This window comes from Cyprinodon tularosa, unplaced genomic scaffold (assembly GCF_016077235.1).
Source record: "Cyprinodon tularosa strain WSP-4 unplaced genomic scaffold, ASM1607723v1 ctg78, whole genome shotgun sequence".
Taxonomy (NCBI): Eukaryota; Metazoa; Chordata; class Actinopteri; order Cyprinodontiformes; family Cyprinodontidae; genus Cyprinodon; species Cyprinodon tularosa.
The window spans coordinates 1212565-1235051 of record NW_024039540.1 but is presented as its reverse complement, the minus strand read 5'-3'; the positions used below and the strand labels follow the sequence as shown (position 1 = coordinate 1235051).

The 22487-nt window shown below is 40.5% G+C and overlaps 1 protein-coding gene across 2 annotated transcripts in view; it reads left to right on the top strand.

Annotated features, from left to right (window-relative positions):
• The window catches only part of znf536 (zinc finger protein 536), a 296720-nt gene extending 278858 nt beyond the window's left edge, over positions 1-17862 (top strand). The window contains exon 9 of one of the 2 annotated variants that reach the window (XM_038270835.1): positions 15607-17862. In XM_038270835.1, the coding sequence (XP_038126763.1) occupies positions 15607-15755 (149 nt within the window). In that variant the 3' untranslated portion in view covers positions 15756-17862. The remainder of the gene's footprint in view (positions 1-15606) is intronic. The other variant, XM_038270834.1, reaches the window with a different exon arrangement.
• Positions 17863-22487: the final 4625 nt, after the last annotated feature.

Sequence of the window (22487 nt, the reverse complement as noted above, 5' to 3'; positions counted from 1 at the left end):
ATCAGACATATATAATCACATCTATTTTTGCATGTACATTTAAGAATTTTTTGCAATTTACAATGAAAAAAGTGAATATTATGTTTTTTTAAGCTTAAATGCTTTGTTATTTAGACATGTACATTCAGTAAATGTCTTTCTAGGAAAGTCGTCTAATTTTGATGAATTATCGATGTATATATATTTCATGTTCATAATAGCACTCATAAGTGCATTCTGCATATTATGCATGATAAAACTGTACATTTGTAAACGCTCATTGTGCTCAAACAGCAGTAACTGTCTGAAATATTAGCAACGCTATAAACAAATAGCTACAAAGTGACAATGAGAATCACCTTATAGATGCTAATAAAACCTTTATAGATATACTTATTTAACTGTAAATACTTTGACCTATTCTAAAGTGTTTATTATGCATTAATTAAGGAGAAGCAAGAGAATAACTAATCAGGTTCTTGCCAAATAATGAGCCTAAGCTGTTAAATATATATATTTAAACTAGTATTGCTTATATTCAACATTTTCCAAGTTACTACCGTTAGCATTTGCATTATACTTTTTTCTAATATCTATATCTTAAATGCATTTTAAACACTATAGATTAATTAATTAATTAAGTATTTTCTGATTTGTCTATAAGTGTAGCTTTATTTTGAAGCGGTGCCAGATTACTGTTTTTAAATAACTGGCATTAATTTCTCCATTAATGCCTAATAAACATTTATGGATGAGTTATAAACAGATTAAGTAATAACATATCTAAGTGTTTATTGGCCATCTATACCAAGAATGTAACAGAGTGAAGACTTTTTATTGCTCCAAATAATGTCGTCCTATTTGGTTCTCTTTCTCTAGTTCATTCTCCCCTCTGATCTACATAGTTCCTCCATAATGTGTCATCATACTCCCATCGTCTGCCCTCCTCCTCCTCTAGCAGTCAAACGGAGGGTTTGGGGACACATTTACTGGCAGATCCACTGTCTGGTTCCTCCTTTCCATCTCCCATCTGGCTCCGTGCCACATTGTATTAGTAACCAGATATGTCACTGGGAGCCACCGCACCGGTCCGCTGGTGGCGGTGCCGGGGCTGGCTGATTAGGGCCTCCAATTTACCCCGTTGATGGCGGAGAGGCCGCCGCCTTTCTGATGTTCAGGTTTCCATTACTGCTGCTATCAAAGCCGAGCAACAGCAGAGATGGTTCCAAGAACATTTGCATCATGTGGCACAATTGGCCATCTTATCAATGACTGTAATTTAATTTGAGCCCTGACGCCATGACAGGGTGCCACATAATAGAACAGTTCATTGTCGCCTTTCTGTTTTTCCTCTTATGAGAATCATCAGTGGCAGCCATATTTTATATTGTCTCTGAACAAACTACACTGGATGTTTTGTATTGCGTAAAACTTGAGGACGGACAGAATCCACCGATAAGAACCGTAATATGGTTTAGAGTTTTTACATGTTTTTTTTTCTTTATTTTCCCCGTTTTTTGTTTTCCTCTGTGGTAATGAATCTTAAACGTGCTGTTTGAAGCATCATGGAGGGTGGTTATGGCTTCAGCTCCTCCGTTCTGGAGGTTACTGCAGCTTTTCTCAAAAAAGACTTACTTATCAAAACAATAAATAATCAATAATAACACTATTTGGTTCTGCAGCGTCAGATACAGAGATGCCACTCTTTGAAAATGGCCGAGAGTCGTAAGGGAAAAAGTGTCTATGAAGTGTATGAGAACATAAGAAAGGCCTCAGAAGAGGCAGATATATCCCAGAATGCTTTGCGCAGAAGTCGCTCCTTGCAAAGCATTATTCAATTTGCTGTCACGGTCGCCATAAGCTGTTGCTATCGGACAGCGGCGACTAATAACAAAGATGGCGCAGGCGCCGCGCGGTGGAGGAGGAGTTACATTAGCAAAGGGGAGCAAAAAGCAGTGATCATCTGTCCGAACAGTCAGTTAACTGAGGTTTCTATCTATGAAAAAACAGTTTATTACATCGACTCTTCGACTTGAGTGCAATCCTTCACATCAAGCATGGTTGTAGCGACAGTGGAGAGGAAAAACTCCCTTTTAACAGGAGTTAAATATATGCAATAAATACAATTTTAATAAGTTTTATTTAAAAAATCTGTTCGACTGATTTAACTTTAGGTCTAGAGTTAAAGTTAAATTCAAAAATTCAGATTTTTTTCTCTCTACGTATCCAGGTCCTTGAGTAAGACCAGAGTAGTTGAACATGGATTGACAATTTGGCATCATTAAGACCTGGAACGCGCAAATTTCATGTAATGAATTTAATGAAAAACTGAGCATTTTGTTGCTGTGTTTGATTACTCTGGTCTTCCTCAAACACTGAGATGAAGTTAAGAATTGAAAGTGAAAATATTTGAAGCAAATTATTTTAGTCTGATATAATTAAATACATTTTTTGTTCTGTTTTACATAAATACAGTTTAAATTTTGTCAAATTCACTTTCAACCCATTTCATTTCATTTTCAATCTTGCATAAACTGATTTATTCTGGTCTTTATCCTCCCCTTCTTGCTATTATAACTTATTTGTTAATGTTTTATGTGCAGAACTTTGATTTACAGTAGCTGTTGTTGTTTTGAAGTACTTTGCGAATCAAATCTGTATATTTTACTTTGGCCGAGTTAAATGATTCTTTAGGAATATGTTTCATTTCTACCAAATCCTCAACTTTTCTGAGAAAAAGAAATCTCTGCAGAGACAGAGCTGGACGGAGCGCAGTGGACGGTGAAAACACGGGAAGGATGTCTGCGCATGTAAACGCAAAGCTTCCCAAACAGCAGAGAAAAAGCAAATCTGAGCTGGGATGACCTCACCTATTCATGCCCATCAAACAAAAGCTTCCTTCACCAGGAAACAATGAACGCCACCGATCGTTTATTACACAGCCTACAGTAAACATGCAGCTCATGTAAATAAAATAAAAAACTGGTCCAGGTGGAACCGTTAGAAGCCTGTTTTGGACTTTTTACACTTGACAACAGGCTGTTTTTAAGAACAACGTGTCCGAAACGTTTAAGACGTGACCTTTTTCCCCCTGCACATTCCTCTCCCATTATGCTCCGTTGTTGCTGAATAAAAGGCCGTATTATGTTCCGCCCCCTCCCCCAGTGAAAGGCCAGAAGTGGACCCAGTTTTTATCTGCTGAACGAATCAATCAGGATTATGTCAGCTGAAAAGAATCACAGACAGCAGTCGCCAGGCCCCACATCTCTCTCCGTTTGGAGGTCTGTGTCACTGTGTACAGTATCTTCCCTTCAACGTGTTAAAGGCACAGGACAGCCAGAGGATTTTCCTTTAAATGTTGATACATTTACCCCCCCCCCATATCGCCCCCCTTTCCCGTCCTCTAAGGGAGGGTTTGAAAAAGCACTAATTATCATTTCAGCTGAAATGATTAGGAGATCAAACAGGGATCGAATGCCATTTCCTTCCATTAATGCAGGGGGTTTAGAGTGCCTGTCACAGCCGGGCTTCTCCTATGGCTGAGGGTGGGGCGGGGGGAGTCATGGGACAAAGTTTAGCAACAGAAAGAAAAGGAGAACGAAGTCAACGAAGAGAATTACAGATAAAACTTTCTTCATTATTTTGTTATTATCAAGTCTTCCTTTCAGAGACATAGACAGGTATGGGGCATTGCAGGCTACCAAAATAATCCAAACCAACCCCATTCCAAAGGAGTGGACCCGTTTGTCAGTTTTAATTTACATGTTTTCTAAACAAAAACAAGGCTTTTTTGGGCTACTGTACATTCAAAATGTCCCCACTTTCCTTCTAGGCCCTTGGCTGGTCCCCTACAATTCCTTTTTAAACATTTAAAATATTCTTTTTGTCATGATTTGAGGACATTAAGATCTAAAGGGAAGCTTCATCTTCTGGTCAGACCCAGTGAAAGGGTGGAGTCAGAATAAAAAATATGTGGCTGGAAGCTGGAGGGGATTTTGCTGCCATTCGGCTGGCTTTTGATTGGGAATGGACATTTTGAATGGCTGCTACTGTATAAAGCCTGGAACTCAAGGCTATTTCTGACTTTTTGAATTGAAAAAGCTTCCTGGATGGGAAACAAAACCTCTTCAAACTTGGAAACAAAGTCCAGTAGATTGTTTTTTTTTCAACATTGAAATATTAACTGACCAGCAGCATTGTGGCAGGAACTATTTTTTCAGCATTAGTCCTTTAATCCTTGAGATGTTCTTTAGGTCAGTATTTTTCAACCCTGGTCCTCAAGGCCCACTGCTCTGCACGTTTTGGATGTTTCTGAGCTTCAGCACACCAGATTCAGATGATTGCAGTTCAGCAAAGCCTGATAATCTGCTATCAATTGATAACAGGTGTGTGGAAGCTGGGAAACATCTAAAACATGTAGGGCAATGTGCCTTGAGGACCAGGGTTGAAAAACACTGCTTTAGGTGATAGAAGGTCGACTTTGTTCCTGTCTTTATGAGCCTCTAAAGGTTCAGGTCTGAGTCTGTTGCTGCTCCCAGATTTAGATCTTGATTACTGCTGGGTACTAACTTCTAAAACTCTTCCTTCGGTCTCAAAATTATTACTCCAGCTTTGTTTAGATTTAGATGCATATTTTTTTTTACTCTGACTCCACCCTTTCACTGAATTACATGGTCTGACCAGGAGAGGACGCTTCTCTTTAGATCTTAATTTCAAGTATGCAGGTTCCACAGTCACCTGATCACATAGGGAAGTAAAGCAGTATATCATCTGCATAGTGATGTACATTGGCTATGTAAATGAATGTAAAAGTTATTTACATTTAAGGCACACCCCGTGGTTTATTTATTTATTTACTTTTTTCCTATTGTAATGGCAAAAGTTGAGTATAAAAGAGCTACCAAAGCAACCAGCCACCATTAACGTACCTTCCTTGGTCTGTTTTCATTTCAAATCCCATCTACATTAAACTTTCCCTTCTGGCTGATTCATTTTGTGCTTTAAAATCTAAAACTTTTTGAGCTCTCTCTATAGTTTCATACAGTAGCAGCCATTGAAAATGGCCCTCACCAGTCAAACACCCAGCGAAATCCTCTCTAACCTCCGGCCACTGAAGGTGACCCCCTTCTTGCATATTTATTTACTCTGACTCCACCCTTTCACTGAATTACAGGGTCTAACCAGGAGATGATGCTTCTATTTAGATCTTAATGTCCACAAATCATGACAGAAAGAATATTTTAGTACAAAGATTGATGTTTCAGAAGGAATTGTAGGGGACCAGCCAAGGAGCCATCTATTAAAGTGGGGAAATTTTAATGGCTACTACTGTACATGTACGGCTTTCCTTTGTGCATCCCTGGCGGCCTTCCACAGGCTAAGAACATACATGATGAGGACATTTGATGCCTCTATTTGGCCTATCAGTGTGTGTGCTTGGTTTACAGTCCTCTGTTGGCCTGTGGTGCAATAGTGATCTCTCTGGGGTGACCACCAGTCAGGAAGCAGGTATAGAAGATGACTTCATAGGTTGATGATTGTGAACTAAATTAAAAATCCGTTATTCTGAATATTTTTTTACCATATTTTCCCCAATTCTGACCAAATAATAAAATAGACAACAAAGCAGGAAACAAACCGCTTCCCAAACAAACAAATGTGTCTCCATCGCAGGATTCCCGGAGATTTGAGGTAAATATCTAAAAGATTAGAGGAGAAAAAGTGAAGCAGAGGGGTGGAAGTGAGAAAGAGGACGAGCTTGTGATTGTCTCTGCACGTCAGATGAGAGAAATGTCAAAGTGAATGTGAGAGATGACCTCTGCGTTCATCACCCATTAATGACCCTGCAGCTCTCAGCTTCATTTTCCCCCTCATGCAAAACATAAAAAAAACATTTCCTCCTGTCTCCAATAGTCATTTCCCCCGCATTGTATTTATGTATTGAAAAAAAAGGTAATAGATCAAGCACATTCCATTATTCTCTTATAAGATCATTAGCAAATATAATTAGATATGAAAGAAAGTAATTTGGAGAGAAGAGGAGAGAAAAGCGCTATCAGGCAGAGAAGACAGATTGTAGCATCAGAGTGTTTGGGCTTAAATTGCTCAGCGGAGGTATTATCAAGCCGGCAATCTTTTAGCCTCAGAAATAGTTTTGGAGACAGACAGCGAAAGATAGAAAGAGGCCACTAACATTGACTTCATTGTATTTACCCCCACACACAACCGCAATCTTTTTTTTTTATATATTTTTCCTACTTTTTCCCTTTTTTCTTCCTTTCTCTGTGCTCTGAATCAAATCATCCTGTCATAGGTATCACCTCACACTAGACCCCGCCAGTTTGCAGCAAAAACAAAACCGGGTTTATAAAAAGAAAACAAGTTGACAAAGAGTCATCATCAAAAAAATAAATACAAAATAGAAAAGCAAATTATCAGAGGCAGCAGAAAACAGCTAACCTTTCCTGCTCACTTCTCGCGCGTATTGATTCAGCTTTTGTATTATTTTGGCAACTTTAAAGAGCAGGCGTAACACACAAATTGCGGCGTGCCTTGAAGCTGCTTCTTGAGGAACCTTTTCTTTGCATATCTCCTCGTCTCTCTTTTCTGCGCCTCTCGCCGCACACACTCCTCACCCGCATGCAGGAGTCTTTCGTCACTCTTTCTTGCACCTTAACACCGTACTCTGTTTGTCTAATAAGGATCTGAGCTGAAAGCAGACTGAGAGCACAATAATCCCGCTGCGTTTTACCACAAATTTGCTTTTTTTTCCTCACCTCTTCTACTTCTTTAGTAATGCTTTGAGGGATGGGGGGGCAGGGGGGGTATGGATGTGGATTTTTCTAGTCTTTTGTGTGAATCACAGGGAATGGCAACTATAAACATCCTGTATTCATTAAAACCATCTAAAAATACAATTTTTGGGAGGGGAGGGTGAGGGGTGCGCTCACTTCCTTGCCGCTCCTCCTCAGTGTATACAAGCAGCCTGTGTTATGCCTAGTGCCGCTCATATTTACATATTTATAAATGCCGGGCCGTACAATGAGCCGCGGCTTTGCCAAGAACAGCAGAGTTTTGCTAGTGTTGGGCCCGGATGCCTGGGAGAGGGAACAAACCAGCCATAACCAGTGGAACCAGTGCAACCAGTGGCATGGAGGAAAGTTCACACAGGTCTTTTGGTTTAAACCAACCCAGCAGACCACCATCCAAGTGTGTCACTTTTCTGGTCATTCTGGGGCTCGGTTGGATCAGAGAGGAAGTGAAGAAGTTAAAAGCAGACAGGAAGTCTAACAGCGACCATGGGAAGATATGGGAAACTGCAACACCACGGCCTGTGGTCTCCATGTCCGTACGGTGGTCTGTGGTCTTCATGGTGGTACCTCAGTCAATGGTCTTGATGTCTGCACCAAAGTCTGCGGTCTCATGTTGACACCACGGCCTGTGGTCTTTACCTCTGCACCTTTGTCTGTGGTCTTCATGTCAACACCACGGTCAGTGGTCTTTACTTCTACACCTGGTCTGTGGTCTTCATGTCGACACCACGGCCTGTGGTCTTTACTTCAGCACCACGGTCAGTGGTCTTCCTGTATGCATCCCGGCTCTGTGGTCTTTACTTCAGCACCACGGTCAGTGGTCTTCCTGTATGCTCTGTGGTCTTTACTTCCACATCCCGGTCCATGGTCTTTACGTTCACACCGCAGTCTGTGATTTTACTACAGGATGAACGGCCCCTCCTGATATGAAAAAATAACGGTTACTATAGAGAAAAGAAAAGACAAAAAAAACAGATTTAAACAGTTTTTCCTTTTTTAAAAGCCAGAATAAGTCTAGAGTTTCAATTCCGTAGAGCCACACAGAACATGGAGGATTTTATTCAGCTGTGGGGTTTTAACAAAATTGTATTTAAGGTATCAGATAAAGGACAACCGCAATTTAACAAAAAATTCAATGATTTTTAGCTGACACTTGTTTTTATCCTAATAGTGATTCTTAACTGACTTTGTTTCATGTCAATAATTGATTCCATTGTTTGAATTGTCTAAATAGTTGTTAAAAACCAAAAAACTGTTTTTTCTTCAGCAGTCAACACACACACCTGCTGATGTAGAGTCACAGCAGATGTCCAACAATAAAGCTCCATCATTCATTCTGAATTGATCAACTGAGGCTTTGTGTCACATTTCATCTGTTTTTATTAAAACAGTAAACCTTCGGCGGTAAACTGGTCGGAATCCAGAGAAACAAGCAGATCAATAAGGGAGTCATTAAGGGTTCGTTTGTTTTTAACACAGGGTCATTTAGAGAGACTGCATACATACGCTCACACTTCCACTCATTCCCACGCCGTCTCCCACTCTGAGTGGAGCACCTTTCTTCCATTCTGCATCCATTCATTCGTTCTTTATTAACTGTGGATGGATCCTGGAGCTGCATGTCCTTACACCATATGCCCCCCCACCCCCCCTGTCATCCCAGACAACACCACATGAGGGCGTCACGCTCTTTCTGATCATCAGGCAGGAATGTGGTCTTTGCTTTAGATTATTTCCAGTGACAAGTGTGTTTATCTAAATCAGACTGCCATCTTATAACCATCATGTCTGCCCACTGCACCCCACCCCCACCCCCACCCCAAAAGGCACTCTGATGAAAACAAAGCGATAAGCCTTGCATTCATGTGATAAATGAATGCCAGGCAGGTTTTCTGTGTCTGTTAGGTGCATCTGCCATCTACCCGAATGGGAAATTAAAAAACTGTGATGGTGGGAAGGGGTGGTGGGGGGGAGTTATGCAAAACCTATAAAGTTGGCCAGAAAATCTCTTCCCCCTCCTTTCGCAGCGGCAGTTGTTTGGGGAGAAGGAGCACCATGCTTAAATAATAACATTCCAGGTGGCTTAGTTAATGAACAGTGAAAATCAAATATGGGGCCCTAATCTGGAGCTCGTTACAGGAAGTTTCTTTACAGGGAAGTCACAGGCAAGAAGCGCCCTCAGGGACAACAAGAAACACTTTTCCAGGCTTTAAGAAAGGAGATCTTTGCTTTTGCTTAAGCTGTCACAGATTTTCCTCATTAAAACAACAACAAAAAAAGACAAACTAATAGAACATTTTGGCAAGAAATAAACTAGCTTTTCATTTAGTTTCCACTTTCATTTAGAAAAGCTGAAACTAAACAACCATTGAAGGAGTCAGGCCTCATTCATATGGAGCTGGCTCTGATTTACTGTCTTAGATTGCCCTCTAGTGGCCGTAGACGGGTACAACGTTTCTTCCCAAACTGATAACTGTGTCACTGATCATTTATTCATTCACTGCATTGCTGATTGTCTTTTGGTAGTACAGGGTCCAAGTGAAGCCACCGGCCGCCATATTGGTACTCCCTAGATAGACTGGTCTCATTGTAAACATTCTGTGCACTACAGCATCAAACAATGATGATGTTCTCATTTTGAGGGGGACTTCAGACTTTTAAAATAAAGATATATTCATCACTTTGAGACACACTGGTTGTTTCATAGCATCAGCAGATTACTTTAAATTATAATAAACAAAATAATCACATCACATTGCATATAAAGCATGTAATATAACATATTATACAATCCATCACAATACAATTAATGTATTAATTTAGAATAAAAATACAGATGTGCAAAAAATGCTAAATTGATGCTGTACAAGTAATAGTACATGATGATTATGGTTGATATAAAACATCATAAATCATTTAAAATTTTACATCAAGACTGAATTACAATTACATGTATTTTAATGTAGTATTTTCCTATTTGCTAATTGTGCATGCATGATGCCATATATACGCTTATGCTGTGTCTGTGCATTAGCCTTTAAAAATGTTTTTCCATCAATACAACATGCAATATATTTCTGGTCATGACTTTTTCAAATGAGAAATACAGCAAACACTACAAGAACGACGGCATCATCTGCTTAATAAAGAATTACTACTTTGACATTTCACAGTGAATTACTTTGTATTTACACTACTTTGTATTTTCTTACCTTAGACACGATGTCAATGGCTAATTTAGTCAATGTCTTCGAATCAGTCCGAGATATCAATCAATCAATCAATCAATCAATCAATTTTATTGTCAACTACAATTTACAATGCAATCGAGATTTCAGTTTCAGTAAAAACTGTTCATGGGGGGGGATGTTTTGCCTCAAAAAGGCCATGTTTGCCTCAGAACATGGACTTTGGCGCATTCTTATGACCTCCTCATCGTGAGGCGCTTCCCTATAGCGCTGCCCTTAGTATGTAGTATATAGTATATATTATATAGCCTATAGTATATTATTCAGGCTAATGTTACGCTGCATAAAATACCATAGGATCCATCGAGGTATATGTGGATTTTCTTGGTGTGTTCATCTATTGACAATGAAATTACCTTTGGAACATCTTCCCACAGCCGGCAAACTGCTTGTTTTTGCAGCTAAATGCTGCACATTTTGGCATTTTTACTGCGTGTCTCCGTGGGAGTGGGGAGTACCAGCATGGCGGACGATGGCTTCACTTTTTTCATGCAATCAGCAATCCAGTGAATAAATAGAGATCAGTGGTTCAGACCAGCATACCCATAGTCCATACCCGTTTATCAGTGGCGGCTGGTGAAAAATATTTTTGGTGGGGCTGATATAGCCTAGTGTATGTCTCCAACTAATCCGGAATAAGAATTCAAATAAACAATTGGACAATACATACAATTTAACAGTAATGATTTAATTTACTATATAATAACAGTAACAGTGATGATTTGGGTCACTGTGACGGGGTTCTTTGGCCTCCAAGAATCCAGTCTCAGTCGGGTTACCGGTGTTGGTGATTTATTGAGCTCAAGAACTCAAAACAGGGTGCAAAAGAAACTACACATACAAGATACTCTGGGCCTCAGCCTCCCTCCAGTTACCAGCAGTGTAACAAAGAAACAGAAAACAAAAATTGCCGCTTTTCTTCCCACAGCCCTCATTAAATAGTTTAAGCCCCTACCCTCAGGCTCTCTTATTTCTGATTTCTTCTCATTAATCAGTTTTGTCCATATATTACCTCCACAAACAATTGATGTACAAAAACAAGTAATTTTTACAACTTAATTCTTTTACACAGATTCATTGACTTATTCAATTACACCAAACTGGGTTTGAACCCAGCAAAGACGCAGCCAGACTGAAGATGACAAGTCCCCATAGCATAAACACGTACCCCCCCCCCCCCCCCCCCCCCCCCCCCCCCCCACACACACACACACACACACACAGACACACGGCTAACCCCACTGAAATATTAAGTGTGCACCCCCAATATGCCAGCAGGTAACCAGGAACAGCTTGTGTGTTTTAAGTTCATGGAGCTACTGGTCTCAGCGCGAGTGTATTGGTCCTCACAAACACAGTATAACAGGAATGTGTGTGTGGCGCGCAAAGTTAGAGAGGTTGTTTTAAGCGACGAGGTGGATTCGTCACAGTCACAATAACCATGACAGGAAATGTTCATATCCTACAACAGGGATGTTCTTCTGGCAAACGGGTAGATAAATAAGGATCTCACCGAATTTGGTGGAAGCTGCATCTCGGTCGTTACATTCGCCATCTTCCCTCTAATTGTCTGCACCTGCGCTTGGGTGCAGAAGCCTGTTAAAGCGCAGTATTTTCAGCGCCCCAAGACCATAAAGTTCCGAGACGCTGATTGGCCATTAAATTCACCTAGCAATAGTACATGATTGACAGATTCTCTGCAAATGTGGGGCTGTCTGATCAGCGCCCCCAGAACAGAGACGGTAGGAGTCTGTCTGTGGAAATCCACAAATGAATGACAGTAGATAGGGAAATGTAGTTTATATAATTTGTTTTGCTTATAGGTACACAGTCTAGAGAGTAAAACTGACATTTATGAGTTAATTTCTAAAAATATATTTTACGTTTCTCTCTTCTTATCAGGGAGGGCGGTGCCCCAGCGCCCCCTATGGGCCGGCCGCCACTGCCGTTTATCCCTTTAGCTTTGTGCAAAAACTAAACTGTAAACTACATCTACTGGTGTGAAACCCTTTACTCATGTACAAAAAAACGATTTAATTACTTACTTTATGGTGTTTTTTTTTTATTGTTTTATATTTTACGTGACTAAAGGGATACACGCCTGTCGAGGTAATTTAAAATCTATTTTTCGTATGAAACTGAAACTGGGATAAACGCAAGTCTGACGTCTTGCACGTGCGTATTGACTATGGGTATGCTGGTCTGATGGGGTATGCTGATCTGACAGAACAGCGGCATGAATTTAGAAAAATATCTCTGCTTCTTCCACCGATATACAGGTGCTGGTCATAAAATTAGAATATCATGAAAAAGTAGATTGATTTCAGTAATTCCATTTAAAAAGTGAAACTTGTATATTATATTCATACATTACATACAAACTCATATATTTCAGATGTTTATTTTGTTTAATTTTGATGATTACAAATGACAACAAATGAAAATCTCAAATTCATCATATCAGAAAATTAGAATATTACTGAAGACCAATAAAAACAAAGGATTTATAGAAATGTTGGCCAACTGAAAAGTATGAACATGAAAAGTATGAGCATGTACAGCACTCAGTATTTAGTTGGGCCTCCTTTGGCCTGTATTACTGCAGCAATGCGGCGTGGCATGGAGTCGATCAGTCTGTGGCACTGCTCAGGTGTTATGATAGCCCAGGTTGCTCTAATAGTGGCTTTTAGCTCTTCTGAATTGTTGGGTCTGGTGTATTGCATCTTCTTCTTCACAATACCCCATAGATTTTCTATGGGGTTAAGGTCAGGAGAGTTTGCTGGCCAATTAAGAACAGGGATACCATGGTCCTTCAACCAGGTACTGGTAGCTTTGGCACTGTGTGCAGGTGCCAAGTCCTGTTGGAAAATGAAATCTGCATCTCCAAAAAGTTGGTCAGCTGCAGGAAGCATGAAGTGCTCTAAAACTTCCTGGTATGTGGCTGCGTTGACCCTGGACCTCAGAAAACACAATGGACCAACACCAGCAGATGACATGGCACCCCAAACCATCACTGACTGTGGAAACTTTACACTGGACTTCAAGCAACGTGGATGAAGTGCCTCTCTTCTTTTCCTCCAGACTCTGGGACCTTGATTTCCAAAGGAAATGCAAAATTTACTTTCATCAGAGAACATGACTTTGGACCACTCACCAGCAGTCCAGTCCTGTTTCTCTTTAGCCCAGGCAAGACGCTTCTGACGCTGTCTGTGGTTCAAGAGTGGCTTGACACAAGGAATGCGACAGCAGAAACCCATGTCTTTCATACGTCTGTGTGTGGTGGTTCTTGAAGCACTCACTCCAGCTGCAGTCCACTCTTTGTGAATCTCCCCCACATTTTTGAATGGGTTTTGTTTCACAATCCTCTCCAGGGTGCGGTTATCTCTCTTGCTTGTACACTTTTTTCGACCACATCTTTTCCTTCCCTTCGCCTCTCTATTAATGTGCTTGGACACTGAGCTCTGTGAACAGCCAGCCTCTTTAGCGATGACCTTTTGTGTCTTGCCCTCCTTGTGCAAGGTGTCGATGGTCGTCTTTTGGACAACTGTCAAGTCAGCAGTCTTCCCCATGATTGTGTAGCCTATAGAACTAGACTGAAAGACCATTTAAAGGCTTTTGCAGGTGGTTTGAGTTAATTAGCTGATTAGAGTGTGGCACCAGGGGCCATCAATTTTGAACCTTTTCACAATATTCTAATTTTCTGATATGATGAATTTGAGATTTTCATTTGTTGTCATTTGTAATCATCAAAATTAAACAAAATAAACATCTGAAATATATGAGTTTGTATGTAATGTATGAATATAATATACAAGTTTCACTTTTTAAATGGAATTACTGAAATCAATCTACTTTTTCATGATATTCTAATTTTATGACCAGCACCTGTAAACAACATTACAAGCAAGAGGAATCTGTCCAAATTAAGGGCATCTGAAGTCTTCCCAGTGGTACCGTAGAGGGAGGCTCTGTCAGACGGCCACAGAGTTATTACTCAGCACTGAGACTCAGAGATGTTTTATCTTGTTATTAACTCGGTTCATTCTGATATCCATATCTGTGCTCGACAGACAGAGAGAGAGAGAAAGAGCAGGGCTCAAATAAACTCCTGTTTTAATTTGATTTTGTCAGATTCATAACGGCACTTTTAAAAGAGCGTGACATGCAAATGTTCTCCGTGGTTTTTTATTGCAAAATAATTTCCAAAGAAGTTACTGAGGGAAGGAAAGAAAGTGCATGTGTTTATGTGTGTCTTTAATTACTGCCATGTATTTTCTTCAGTTTTACAATACTTCAATTTTATTTTGTATTTATTTAGTTAATTGAGTTACTCTTTTCACACATTTCATCCTTATTGAATGGAGAGAGTTGCTTGTAATGTTTATGAAACGACCACCGCAGGTGTGGTAACTAGATTTTGTTGTGATGTATTCAAAGTTTGATATTTGTACCGTGCTCCAAATAAAGGATGCGTTATGTTAGAATTTTAATACGCTGTCAGGGAAGCAACAAGAAAAGCTATTGGAGGGAAAACCGTCTGCTCTGAAAAAGCTTGGAAGTGGAAATGGTTCCAACCTCCGTGAGAGGAAAGGTCTTTGAGAACGGAGGGAGGTTGTTAAACAGCAGCACACAACACAGGCGTATTTTGGGGGAGTGGCTGAGAGTGCAGACGTACATTTAAAAATTCTCCACTTTCCTTGGCTGATCCCCTACAGTTCCTTTTTAAAAATCAATCTAAAATATTCTTTCTGTCATGATTTGTTGACATTAAGATCTAAAAAGAAGCGCCATCTCCTGGTCGGACCTAATTCAGGGAAAGGGAGGGGTCAGAGTCATAAAAAAAGTTGGGTTCATGGAGGGGATTTTGCTGGGAGTTGCAGGGAGGTGGGCTGCCATTCGGCTGGGAAGGGCCACTTTGAATGGATGCTACTGTAAAGAGAGCAATATTATCCAATTTCTCGGCAAAAACAATAAATCAGCTGATGGTTCGTTTTCAGAAATTGCTCATTTTAGTTAAAGAAAGTGAAAAAACAAAATTACTGGTATGTCTTTGTTTATTCCATTTTTTTTTTCAGACTAAATGTACACTCAGCCTCCAGCTCCTGAAGCCAAACTTTCTTAAAACAAAACAGAATAATCTAAAAACCTGAAGTAGAAAAGGTTCACTTGATGATTCAGAGCTAAAAGGTGTTTAGCTCTGATCTTTCAGTATCTCTGCTTCTGTCTCCTTGAACCCCAGTCGGCCTCAGCAGATGGCCGCTCACACTGAGTCTGGTTCTGTTGGAGGTTTCTTCCTGTTAAAAGGGAGTTTTTAACAGGTTGCTACAGGTCGCTACAGGTCGCTACAAGCATGCTTAGTGTGAGGGATTGCATTCAAGTCAATGAGTCGATGCAATCAACTGGTTTTCCTTAGATAGAAAACTTTGAATGAATCTTGACTGGATGAACTGGTGAACTGTAAAGTGTCTTGAGATGACGTGTGTTGTATTTTGTCGCCATAGAAATAAGCTGAATAATTTATTATGTTTGTGATGCTAATCTGTCTCTTCTTCTCTCTTTGGCTATAGCGCATCTGTGGCTAGCAGAGGAGGACCAGCATATGACCCTTGACCCCGCGCTGACCCTCGAACCCAACCAGCTCAACAACGACCTTAACCACAACCATAACCTGGGCGAGCCCAAAGGGCTGGACGCCCACGCTGTGAACAAAGACTGAAGGCGGTCCACCAGAGCGCGGCTCAGCGGCGGCCACCATGACGACGATGAGGCGAAGGGGGGATGAAGGTTAATGAAGGAAAACACTATAATAGAGACTTTATTTAAGATGATTTAAAATAAAAAAAACTACTTCCATCAGAAGGAGAACTGTACGTCTGAGACGGTCTTCTCTGGACCGCCGAGATGGACCTAATGACTTTCCAAGCATCTTCGCACACTCAACCAGACGATGGACACCTTCCTTTGTGTTTCCTGTGGTCTGAATGCATCTTGTCTTTGTTGTCATGGCTTCTGTTCTCCTTTCTTTTCTCTGGATGAAGCTACCTGTCCGATGAACACTTCCTGCAATCATCGGCGACACATTCCTAGCAGAGATCTTTTCTAACGGACCGAGACCTGTCGCCACCGTCGCTCTCGGTAGAACGTATTCTACCGCTGAATAGAAACTGTCGACAGACCAAGCTTATTCCCGTCATGCTAGCGGCTCCTTGCCCCCCTACCCCACACCTTTTTCGCCGTCATGACTTCCTGTTTCTGATGCTTTTTAATCCAGTTTATTCACTCCCGGAGGTAGTGCCAGCTGCGCCACCCCCCCAACCCCCTGCCCCCACTACACAATCTGCTCTATTCCATTGACTGTTTTTTTCTTCTGTATTTTTAAAAATGCAGTACAGGTGCTCGATGTAAATACAGAGATATACAGCGAAGTCGACGTTTAAAACGTTTGGCGATGAGGGAAAAGTAGAGGAGTGACGGCGGTTTATCGCTCACACAATCACATGGCCTCCGTTCTTCTGGAGTGGGAAAGAAGAACTAAAAATAATGGAGGAGTGAGAACTGTTTGTTTCTTTAAAGCCCCTTTTTTGCTTCCTCTTCCATGTCAAACCTGGAGAACTGTAGTGTTGCAGATGTTTGTATAATACTGCCACCGATCATTGTTGCACAGTGTTACTGACTACTGAAAACGGTTTGATGTATTTACTTTAAGTTGAGAAAAAAAAATAGCATAAAACTGGAAAAAAGACATAATGTGTATAGCCTTAGATTACAAGTCATCTGTTATTGCTACTTCAAAAGCTATGTAACTGTGCTAGACTGTAGGATGTAGGGTTGATTTTACTTTCGACTTTTTATGTACTGTACATTAATGCCTTGTCCATTTACTGATCGAAAAAAAACGAGAGAAAAAAAAGAGGAAAAAGATGACAATCGTCTCCTGTGCCCCCATATATACAGATCCGTTACGCATAGAGGAGCTTCTCCTTTGGATTTCTTTAATTTGTTTGGATTCTCAGAAGTATTTTGCACTGTGATAGTATTATAAATCCAACCTATACAGTACAAAACTAGCTAATGAACTAAAACGAGCGTGTGTTTGTGTGTCCCTTGGCATTGTGAAATGTTTCTATGTCATTTCTTTGTGAACCCAGAGGAAAAAAAAAAACCCAGAGAGAAAAAAAAATAGTCTAATGCGGTATGTATACTCCAACTATAATACTTCTTTTTTATTTTTTAGTTTGATCAACATCTATACTGTATGTGGCTTTGAAAAATGGTTCCTCAGATTTTTTTTCTTCCTTTCTGACCTACAGCATAGACCGGTTACTGCTCCCCCCCCACCTGACATCCAGAGCTTAGACTCCAGCCTGAGTGGACTTTGCTCTGCCAGTCTTTTCTTTAAGCTACATTCGAATCATTTCTATAGACCACCATAAACCATACTTTCAATTTTACAGAGGAGATTTAAAATCGAAATACTAACCAAGAAGAAGCGTTGAAAAGTGAGAAGTTATTGTTTTTTGGGGATTTGGAAATAGGGTCAAAACAAACCAGCTGGATGCATACTGGTGAAATCACTGACCAACAGCTTTGACCTTTGACCTTATCTCTGTTTTCTGTATAAAGATTTGATTCGTGGTGAGAGTGGAGCTCGGGCTCTTTTCCTTCTCTAAACCAGCTATAAAGATCATTCCATTCCACATATGATGTAAAAACCTGTCTTGTGAGCTGAACACTCTATGTTTTGCTGTATCCTTATGGCAGATGCTTCGTTTTGTAACTACTGAACTGTACTTATAATAAAAATAAAATGTATTCAAACTAAAGAAGCGAAGTGTCGGAGCAGTGGCCTGTGTTAATGGTCCAATATGATGAAAAAAATACTTTCTGTGTTATGATGCTAACAATTTAGAAAAATGACCACCAGACTCTAGAGCGGAGGTCTTCAACAGGGGGTCCGCTACCCCTAGGGGGTCCATGGAGGTACTGCAAGGGGGTTGCGAAAGCTTTGTTTGATTTCAATATTTTTTTTTATATTCCCCGTTTCTTTTTTCCACTAATTGAAACATCTTTAAATCCACATTAACATGAATTCAATCCACTGTAGTAAACAGATAATTGGAGGCAGAAGATGTCTTTCAGTCATCAATGCACACATTCAGCGACACACAGGAGCTCTTTCAAGCTGGGCACCGTTTCATTTGCAACACCTGTCCCATCAATCAGGAATCAGAATCAGAAATACTTTAATAATCCCAGGGAGAAATTACTTTCTTTACGTTACTCCATCTGTAATAGAGTGAGTATAGGACCAGTTTGATAGAACCCAATGAGAAGGAGAGATCTCATAGCTGGTTATTCACCAAACCTTTGTTTCCTTCTCTGGTCATCATGTCAAGATGAAATATGGACACTGGTTCCCAATGTCCAAAAAACCCTGGTCATGGCATATGGCCCAACATTCTTGAGAAGAACACAGAAAAGTGTTGACTCTGGGAGAATGGGAGCATGCAGCATACATCTGTGTCAATTTCCCCTCCTGTTATTAATAGTCTGTAGATAATAATAAATTCTTGCTTTTTTCATTTAGTGGGGCAATAATAATGAACACAGTCAGATACACAGAAATCAAATGAACATTTGCTAAATAAAACAAAAATTTGCCATCAAAGCCAGTGGTACTTCACACACGGCTATGCAGAGAGAGGGCTGCTACACAACAAAACAGACACATATTCATCCAGGGCTCAGTATGTGTACTTGTGCGTTCTCATGTGCTCGTGAAACGTCACATTATCAGCCTTAGCACTGTTCCAGTTCACAAGAACAAGAAGACCGAGAACGGACAAAGTCCCCAGATGTTCTCGCACCTCCCTCTTTACCCATCATGCATCGAGCAGATTTGTCTGTCCTTGAGATTGACAGCTGTCCCAGCATGCACTGGGGCAGCAGCAGCTTTCAATGGAGCACTCACAGAGCTCAGAGTATTAAGTTAAATGTTCTCTTTTCTGTTGCCATTGTTCAATAAAAGTAAGTTTTAAGATCATTTGAGGCAAGAACATTATACTTTAAAGCGTCTCTGTATGGCCCATTTACCGCTTTAATGCATAATAAAAAAAAAAAACTTAGAAGTTGAGAGGATCGTGGCAACCAGCGGACTAACCGCAGCCAGGACTAACCTTAGCCCGTCTGCAGCAGCCGGAGCTAACATTAGCCCGTCTGCAGCAGCCAGGCTAATGTTAGCCCATCTGCAGCAGCCCAGGCTAACGTAGTCCGTGGGCTAACCTTAGTCCGTCCACAGGACCCAGGGCTAACGTTAGCCCGTCCGCAGCAGCCAGGGCTAACGTAGTTCGTGGGCTAACGTTAGTCCGTCCACAGCACCCAGAGTTAACGTTAGCTCGTCTGCAGCAGCCCTCTCTCTGCATAGCCGTGTGTGAAGGAATGCTGGCTATGATGGCAATTTTTTTGTTTTATTTGGCAAAATGTTCAGTTGATTTGTGTTTATCTGACTGCATTCATTATTATTCCCCAACTAAATGTAAAAATGAATAATTTATTATTATCTAGAGACTATTAATAACAGGAGGGGGAATGAAGCTCCAGGTGAGCTGAGCGTGTGGTGATGTCATCAGTACGCTTCTGTTCCAATTGACCCATATTTATGCTGTGTGCCCCCCCTTTCCTGTGTTCTTCTCAAGAACGTACTTGGCAAGGTCCGTACTCGTGTCCTGGGCCTTCCACGAGGTCCCAATGGGACATGTCTGGAACACCTCCCAAGGGAGGCGACCAGGAGGCATCAGGAACAGATGCCTGAGCCACCTCAGCTTGCTCATTTCAACGTGGAGGAGCGATGACTATACTCCGAGCTCCTCCTGGGTAACTGAACTCCTCATCCGATCCGGAATGGAGCGCCCAGCCACCCTATGAAGGAAACTCATTTCGGCCGCTTGTATTTGTGATTTTGTCCTTTCAGTCATTACCCAGATGTCATGACTATCTTTGCCCCTCGATTCAGCTCCATCTTCACCACGACAGTCCGATACAGCGACCGCATCACTACCAGCGCTACACCAATCTGTCCCTCACTCCTCACTCATGAGTTCAGTCGCATTATCTTTATTCATACTGTAACAGACGTCACTAAATATCTGATTTGGTCTTTAAATCTAATCTTTTCCAACTGAACGTTTCATTCTGTCCTGAAGTTGATTAAAAACAGGCTTTTTAATGGATTATTTTTTTTCCCAGCTAAGCAGAATAACCCTGGTTAAAAGTGTGATGAATATTATCATTGTTTTGTTATTATTATTTTCTGTTTATTCATGGTGTGGATCCTTACGGGGGGAATGGTGAATAATCAGGAACAGGGTCTGGATTCAGCAGATTTCAGAATCTCTTTGAGTTGATAACTTTGAGGCATCTCATCGGTTCCTCCATGTTTTAACTGACTTCAGGTCACAAACCGATGATAGAAATGGTAAAGGCAAAGATTTATGGAAAGAAACAAAAAGGAAAATAATAAGTTGTTGATCTTTTGAAGAAGTTATTCTGTTTTGTTTTTTGTTATTTTGAAAAAAAATATCAAATCACATTCTGAAACGCATTTCAAGTTTTTTCAGTCTTCGATGGGACAGAAAATGTTATTTTTAGTAAGAAGTCGTACAGACTTTCTGGTGGAACAAATCAATAAGCTGCTTCTGTTGAAGTATTTAAGAAATCTCTCTACAAAAAGTTAAATATCAGATTGATTAATTTTAAGTGAATGTATTTTTCTTGTTTTGAGCTGTAAGAAAGATGATTTTCCAATGAAATAAGATGATTTTTGTTTTCAAATAATAAAAAAATAACCAAATCATCTTATTCCAGCTGCCTAATGATCTTATTTTAAAGGCAAAAAAAAATCCTCATTTCATTGGCAGATCACCTTATTTACCTACTGAAATGAAGGAAAATTAATTGGCTTCCTGTTAAATCCAGAATAGAATTTAAAATCCTCCTTCTCACATATAAAGCCTTAAATGGCCAAGCTCCATCTTATATCAGAGATCTGATTGTTCCTTATGTTCCTAACAGAGCACTTCGCTCTCAATCTGCAGGTTTACTAGTGGTTCCTAGAATTTAATAAGTAGAATGGGAGGCAGATCTTTTAGTTATCAGGCTCCTCTCCTGTGGAACCAACTACCAGTTTTAGTCTGTGAGGCAGACACCCTGTCTACTTTTAAGGCTAGGCTTAAAACTTTCCTTTTTGACAACGCTTATAGTTAGAGTGGCTCAGGTTATCCTGAGCTATCGCTATAGTTATGCTGATATAGGCTTAGTCTGCTGGAGGACATAGGGACCCCTTTTTTCATGATTCTGCTTCGTTCTATCTCTATTCTCCCACTCTGCAGAATCTGTTAGTTCAATCTCTAACATTCTGCTCTCTCTGCTTTTTCTCATAGTAGCTTCATCTGGTCTGTTCCTGTTTGGCTGTGACTCCATCCTGGAGAGAAATATCAGCTGTGCTGCTGCCATCAACACCTTTGTTTATAGATGATGGAGATTGACCTGTTTTTCAGTGTAGTCCTGTTTCTCTGACTGTGACTGGCTGGATGTGCTCTCTTCATCCTCTGGCATGGAAGCTGGCTCGGAGCTCGTCTGCCTGGCTGTGTGTTTCCTGGACGGGGCCGCCTTTTACAGCTGCTTTTTGTATCTCTGATTCTGTCTCCTTGAACCCCAGTCAGCCTCAGCAGATGGCCGCTCACACTGAGCCTGGTTCTGCTGGAGGTTTCTTCCTGTTAAAAGGGAGTTTTTCCTCTCCACTGTCACTACAAGCATGCTTAGTAAGAGGGATTCCTGTGAGTCAATAAGTCAATGCAATCAACTGGTTTTCCTTAGAAAATTTTAAATCAATCTGACTGAATGATCTGGTGAACTGTACAGTGTCTTGAGATGACATGTGTTGTGAATTGGCGCTATAGAAATAAATTGAATTGTATTGAATTGAAAATGTACCTAAATCCATGTTTATTTATTCTTGGATCAGTTTGCAGTTAGGTGACATTCCCTTATTTTCCTATTAAGAGTAATCCCCACAGTGTTGGAGTTAAAGATGCCTCATCGCTGCAGCTGCTGTTTCTCTGCTTTAAATTTGTGTTTAAGTTTTAACTGAGAGATTCTGAGGGTAATTTATCTAATGGATTCCATTATAGATCAGACCTGTTACTGGTTCTCACCTCTGCTCTGTTTTATATTGAAATGTTTTAAAACTGCAGTTTATTCGCCTGCATTCTGGATGAATTCCTCTAGATGGCACTACACCCTCAGGCCTGTGTACAGAGATGAGTCAATAAAAGCCTCTTCCTGGTTTATAGCAATTTGATCATATTTACTGACCAGTTAATTTGAGTTTATTTTTTCATGAAAAGCTAGATAGAAATAAATCAAATGAAGTTCACTAAAATAAAAGTAG